The sequence below is a fragment of the Trypanosoma cruzi genome (genome assembly GCF_000209065.1).
Source record: "Trypanosoma cruzi strain CL Brener chromosome Unknown tcruzi_1047053506253, whole genome shotgun sequence".
In the NCBI taxonomy this organism is placed as follows: Eukaryota; Euglenozoa; class Kinetoplastea; order Trypanosomatida; family Trypanosomatidae; genus Trypanosoma; species Trypanosoma cruzi.
The window spans coordinates 1038-7385 of NW_919150.1; the positions used below are offsets into that span (position 1 = coordinate 1038).

The 6348-nt window shown below is 54.3% G+C and overlaps 3 protein-coding genes and 1 pseudogene across 3 annotated transcripts, besides 2 other annotated features; all 4 read left to right on the top strand.

Moving 5' to 3' along the window:
• Window positions 1-6348: part of a sequence feature (areas not merged during assembly with more than two copies in the genome that could not be assigned to a particular haplotype) that runs on past the window's edge.
• Tc00.1047053506253.11 lies at window positions 255-920 on the top strand (annotated as a pseudogene).
• Window positions 2279-2328: a sequence feature (GA-rich).
• Window positions 2561-2896, top strand: Tc00.1047053506253.21 (uncharacterized protein; the record flags this gene model as incomplete). The annotated part of the gene is made up of 1 exon (XM_800043.1): window positions 2561-2896. The coding sequence occupies one exon, from the start codon at window positions 2561-2563 to the stop codon at window positions 2894-2896; it is 336 nt and encodes a 111-aa protein (XP_805136.1).
• Tc00.1047053506253.30 (uncharacterized protein) lies at window positions 2974-3282 on the top strand (the record flags this gene model as incomplete). The annotated part of the gene is made up of 1 exon (XM_800041.1): window positions 2974-3282. One exon carries the CDS (start codon window positions 2974-2976, stop codon window positions 3280-3282), a length of 309 nt encoding a protein of 102 aa, XP_805134.1.
• Tc00.1047053506253.39 (trans-sialidase, putative) lies at window positions 4688-6348 on the top strand (the record flags this gene model as incomplete). The annotated part of the gene is made up of 1 exon (XM_800042.1): window positions 4688-6348. A coding segment is annotated over one exon (1661 nt), but the record flags the coding sequence as incomplete, so codon positions are not given.

Here is a 6348-nt window from a genome sequence, read left to right on the forward strand (position 1 = left end):
CAGGCACGGATAACCATTTTTTTTTTTTTGTTGTCAATTTTTCTGCAATGTAGTCTATGAGCGTCTTTAGGGGAAGGGGTGTTTTATAGGACGAGGTGGGGCTTCGTCTTTGCTTTTGGTGTGGGACGGTTGGCCACTCTAATATGCGCATGTATATTTGTGTGCGTGTATTGTCCTTCCTTTTTCTTTCTTTTTGTTTGGGGTTTTGAGGTGGGGCATTTTCTTTACTTCTTCTATGTGAGCTGGTTTCCCTGCTGCGTGATCCGCCTTGACGTGGAGGGGAGTTGCGGCGTGCTGTTGGACCCTCCACCTCCTCCAAAGAAAACATACATATATATATATGCGTATAGAATACAGGCGCGTATTCTGTGCGGTGGAACTGTCTGTGGATGCATGCAGGCGACAAGGGAGGCTGCGTCTCTACCGTGCCCTTCTTAAAAGGGGAAACCGCTTTCCATGACGCTCCTGGCGGGGAATAGTGGCGGAGGAAGTTCGAGGTGCCTTTCGACATCTTCGTAATGATTTGCTAACGACGAGGAAGGTGGATCACAAGCTTCTTTTGGTGTGAGAACGGGCTGCCGCTATTCAGACCTACGCCGAGAACATGTACTGGTTGCATTCCCGAGATGAGGTTTCGAGGGAAATGATGCATCATTCCCTTGAGCAGCATTGTCAGCGTATTAGGGAGATGGAGCGGTGTAATGCCGCGGGAAATGCGGCAATAGAAACGCCAGTGGTGACTGAATTCAAGTCATCGGTGTACCATGTGCATCCGGACTGCCACGGGAGGATTGGACAGACGCCGTTGACGCACAACCGTGGAATTTTGAGAGCGCGTGGACAATGTGGATCCGATGTTGGAGGTCCCCAACAGAAGTTTTGTGCCCGTCGCTACAAGGCCTTATTTCCACGGGGTTGGGAATTGCACCAGCCTCCGCGTGCGAGTGTATGTTGACCTTTTTTGCTGCGTTATTAGGCCTTGGGGTGCTGTTGTTGTCTTCTTTGCCTTTCTGCTTGCGTCTGTGTGGATTGCCTGGCGAACACGCACCGCTGTTGAAGCGGAGGGGAATGAAGGCGGTATTTGGCCTGAGAAGGGTCCTGGTGCGTCTTTTTTGTGGCGAGCGGGACGGTGGTGAGCTTCGCGACGCGGAGGTGTTCGACGCCGTTGTTGGCTTTGCAGTTGTTGCCGTTGTGCCGCTGCTGTATACATCTTTGCGAGCGTTGGCAGGGAGGCGCAGGGCATTGATTGTGCGGACGGCCCAGTCGTTCTCAGATATTTCTGCGGACGCCAAGGCCGTTGGTGTTGAGGAGTCGACCTGCTCGCCGTTCCTCTCGACTTCATGGTCAGTTTTGTCTGCATGGATTATTATCGACGCAGAGCGAGCCGCAGATGTGGAATTCGCAAAATTATTTTCCACGGAAGTGGTGTGTGCGTACGTGGATGGGGTCTTCCGGGGTCTTATGCGAACACGATGTAGGCGCCGCATGTTTCACGTGTGTGTTTTTCTTGCGCGCACCGCAGTTGGAGCGGATGCTGTTGTTCGTCTGGCGAGCAGTGAGGGTACTGGTTGCTGTGGTGTTTCTACCGCTGCTGTCGAAGTGGCGGTGGCTCTGTCGGCTCCAAGCCTGTTTTGCCTGCGTCATGGTGCGTTGCTGCGGAGGGAGCGTCGACTCCATGACGCCGCGTCTCGCTATCTAGGCCCGGGTGTTTACTTGGACAGCCGTTGGAGGTCCCCTGAATTGGCAGACCGCGTTTGGCGTGCGATGGCGCGAAATGGTTTTGCCACAATGCGGTGTTGTCGTTGTGTGACGGGTGTGCGTCGACCAAATTGCTCTGGGCCAAGGAACGGGCCCGCCGAGTATTTTTTGCTTGGTGATCTGGTAAGAAGCAGGCACCACGTGAGGTCCACAATATTCGGGGGAAATAAGTGCTGCGGATACCAAAGGGAAACTGGAGCATGAACCCTCCTGCATGATGTCTTTGCCGCGTCCTCTGGCTGGCTTTGTGATGCGCACGGGCGAAAAATCCATTGTGGTGTTTGCCGTGGCATCATCTGCCGGTGACCCGCAGTATTCGGCGTTTTGTTACACTGAGACGACGCTGACGTTATTGGGCCTACTGTTTTTTCTCTTTTCTCTCCCGTTGGGCCGTGGAACTCTCACCGCGGCAACGCCATGAACGTTGTGCAGCCATGCTTTGAGCGGTTTGCTTATATAAAACCGCCCTATTGGTGTGCACCTGTCCCCTATATATATGTATGTGCGTTTATGTGCATAAAAGGAGGGAGGCAAGGGGGGTGGGAGGGGAGGTAAAGGAAGAGAGAGGGATTCCCGACGCGCATGGATGCGCCTAACCCAACTTCTTGGGAATCCGAGGGGAGATGGGACCGGACCTGAGCGTGCAGTGCGGAGTTGGATGCGTTTGCATGTGGCCGGGGAAGAGGACGCGGGGGCGCCTAAATGAGGAGGGAGAGAATTGAAGGAATCTAAAAAGAGGTGTGGTGGCGTCGAATGGTTTGCGGGGACTCTGGTGTCTGTGTTCCCGTGCGTGTTCCACATCATGCCCTTTTTTCTTCGACTCATCTCTCAGCCGAGATGCGGCCACAGCACGGGAGTCGCTCACATGGGCCGCGCGTTTCCCGGGAACCATTTCAAGGCAGCACCTTTCTTCGACCATGAGTTTGGGGACATTGAGGGAGCTGCACGGCTTGGCGACAAGCAGAAGCTTCTTTTCTACGCTCTGCGGCGGCAGGCCGAGCATGGTCCATGCACGGGCGCGGCGCCGTCCATATGGTGGACGCGTAAGCGCATGAAGTGCGATGCATGGAACCAACTGGGCGAAATGTCTGTATATGAGGCGATGGTAAATTTTGTGAGGTTACTTGGGGGTGTTTAGGGTGAAGTCAACTGGGTGGAGAATTGCAAAGCTCTGGAGAACAACATCTTACATGCGGCGGACAAGTGGCAGCACACATGCCCCAGGAGAGGAGGAAAAGCGGTACGATGATGTGCGTGCCCGCCGGGAGCCCGCCGTGGAGACTGCAGGGCATTTGGCATCGCAGGTCGTTCGGTCGCGACGTGAGGCGCATCAACCGCGATTGTCGACGGCTGAAAAACAAACGAGGGAATGTGTTGCTGCGCGTCTGGCGCTCCCCACCCATCAAAGCACCAGCGGGCAACGCGGGCTTTCCTCAAGGCAGCGCCGACGCCGCGAGGGAGACCCGTCGCAAGGAGGAGTGGTACCCTGCCGCCGTCGCCACCGTTCTCCTGTCCGCCCACTAAATTGACGGAGGTGGCGTTGGGGAGCCCTCGGCCGCCTTCCCCATCCCCCGGGAGGCGCGGAATGGGCTGGGCGGGATGGCTCGGTCGTTCCGAGCGAGCGAGAGGGAGAGGGGAGGAGAATGAAACGCCCCTTTGCGGAGTGCATGGCCGCGATTGGGGCGTCGCTGTTCGCGTTTCCTTTGTTTCTCTTTCAATTAATTGGCGCTGCCCTGCTCCTTGTGCCCTCGTTTGGGCAAATGTGTCTTTGGCCCGGACCGAGCGTGCCCTGAATGGTGCCCATGGGCTTTTTGGATGCGCTCTTTTATGGTGTTCCCTCCCTTTCGCCCCTCTCCCACGACTATTTCCCCCTCAGCCTCATTTGCGTTTCTTTTTTTTCTCACGTCCAGTTGTGTTCGTACCGTGGCCCGATGGCGGGTGCGCTGTAACGTCACGCCAACGTCCACGTCCACAGGGAACCACGAAAATATGAAGCGCGTGGTTGGCGTCTTTGCGGAGGGTGTGGCTGCAGGACTTTCTGACCCGACGAGTGTGGGGCGCGTTGGTTGTGGGAAAGCGGTGGTTCCGTTCCCATGTTTTGCCGAAACAATTTTGCTTCATGCACCTTCTTTGCTTGGGCGGCGCAAAGCCCGCGCGATGCTGATTGGAGGCGACGGAATGCGTCCGCTGGCGGGGGTGGGGCCCCAACATCTCTCGGGGGACGGGTTTAACGCAGAAGAATGAAATTTGACGGCCGACGAGATGAAGAAGCCTGCGCTTCACGCAATAGAAAAGGCTCCGTGGGGGCCCGAATGCACCACGTGGAGATGTTTTTCTTTCCTCTCCCACTTCGCCCACACAATGGTATGAACCCTTCTCCCGTGTCCGCTAGTACAATTACTAAATAAGTGACAAGCCGCATGCATTATAAAATTTCGACGCAGAAGCCAAAGAGACGGTGATACCAGGGCGACTCGCCCACTCACGGCCTCCTCGGGATCGCCGAACCACACCGACAGCATGCAGCTCACGAAACGCGCAACATTGTTGTTGTGCACGGTGTTATTCTATTTTTACGTTTTCGTGGGGTTTCCTATTGAATGCCGCTCTTTTGGTAAAAAGAAATATGCGACCGTCTGTCGCCACCAATTTCGGTGCTAAAAGTCGGACACAATGCATGAATCCCCATTTTGTGTGTGTAGGCGATGTTCCTCCATGTCGTTCCTTCCGGATTTTCTTTTGTTCCGCTCTCTGCGTGGGTGCGCCACTCTGCTCTCCACCGAAGTGTCTGATGTATTGCCGCTGTTGCTGTTTTCCTCCTTCACTTCTTGAACACACACAAAGAAGGAAAACAAGCGCGAATCGCTACTGTGAGATTGTAAGGCTCTGAAAGGACCAACACACACACCGCCCACACACACATATTTATATGCTCTCACGTGTTGCTGCAGTCATGGCACCCCGCACACACAACCGCCGCCGCGTGACCGGATCCAGCGGAAGGAGGAGGGAAGGAAAGAAGAGTGAGCCGCAGAGGCCCAACATGTCCCGTCATGTGTTTGCTTCTGCGGTGCTGCTGCTCGTCGTCGTGATGACTTCCTGCAGCAGTGAAGCCACTTACGGCAAGGAGGGCAATTCAAGGAATGGAATCATCTTTGAAGGAGGGGATTCGTTTAGTGATCCAGAGACTGAAAATTTGTTACAGGCGTTTGACTCGTTCCGTGCACCTTCTCTTGCTTACGTGAATGGTGTCGTTGTGGCCACCGTTGAAGCGCATTACACAAACTCCACGGATAACAAATCGTGTGTCAGTCTTGCTGCAAGGTCGATGGAAAGCAGTGGAGGGGAGTGGACAAATGGAACTGCCATCGTGTTTGATCATTACGACGTGAAAATTGACCGCCTGTTGAGTCCAACAACCTTTGTGGATGAAAGAGATGGTGCAACAAATGCTCTTGTCGGGGGTTATGGCACGTCAACGACTCCATTGACGGAGGTGACTGGTGATGGTAAATATTGGGCGCCCAGGATAGCGGCTGGTAGTTTGATTCCGTATGACGATGAGGAAAAGAAGGAGTTTAAGTGGAACCAGGTTGCAAGCACGTCAGGAGTTCCACATGACCTTTGGGAGAGTGAACGCACAAACCCCAAACGCTTCAAACAATTTCTGGGTGGTGGTGGCGCAGGCATTAAGATGGAGGATGATGGTCGCTACGTGCTGCCTATTCAAGCCTTGAAGGATGATGGAAAGGTTGTTTCGTTGGTTATCCTCGCCAAAAAAACTTCTTATGGCTGGGAGTTTTCAAATGGTACGAGTGATGAGGGATGCATCCAGCCTGCGGTTCTTGAATGGAAGGAAAAAGAGCTTATAATGATGACGTCGTGTGATGACGGCAGCCGCAGGGTTTACAGGTCAAGCACCATGGGGAATTTGTGGACGGAGGAATACGACACTCTTTCACGCGTGTGGGGCAACTCACGTACACGTGTGGGGCACGGCGCGCAGGGTGGCTTCGTCAGCGCGATGATCGATGGACAGAAAGTCATCCTCGTCAGTCGGCCGGTATATTCTGAGAAGGATAAAAAAGAAACGGGCCGACTTCACTTGTGGCTGACGGACATGCAGCGAATTTATGATGTTGGGCCGATATCCGCTGTGGGTGAGAACGTCGCCGCCAGCACTCTGCTGTACGCCACGGTCGAAGCGCAGCCATTGAAAGAGGAAGAACCGAAGGAAGAGAAGAAACTGTACTGCTCGTACGAGGTCGCTGCAGAGGACGGTAAGTACAACATTGCTTTTGTGGGCTTGACGGAGAAGTTGGAGGATATGAGGAAGGTATTGGCTGCATGGAAGGAAAAGGACGCGCAAATTGCGAAGGAGTACCGCTGCGGGAATGAAAAGAATAATTGGCGCAGTGGCTGTGATGCTCGTGAACTCACCAAGGGGCTGGTTGGCCTCTTATCCAACAAGTCAACTAAGAACACATGGAGTGACGAGTACCTCTGCGTGAATGCAACCGTTCACGGGGAAGTGGAAAGTGCTCCTGATGGTGGATTGACGTTCAAAGGACCCGGAGCAGGGGCGAAGTG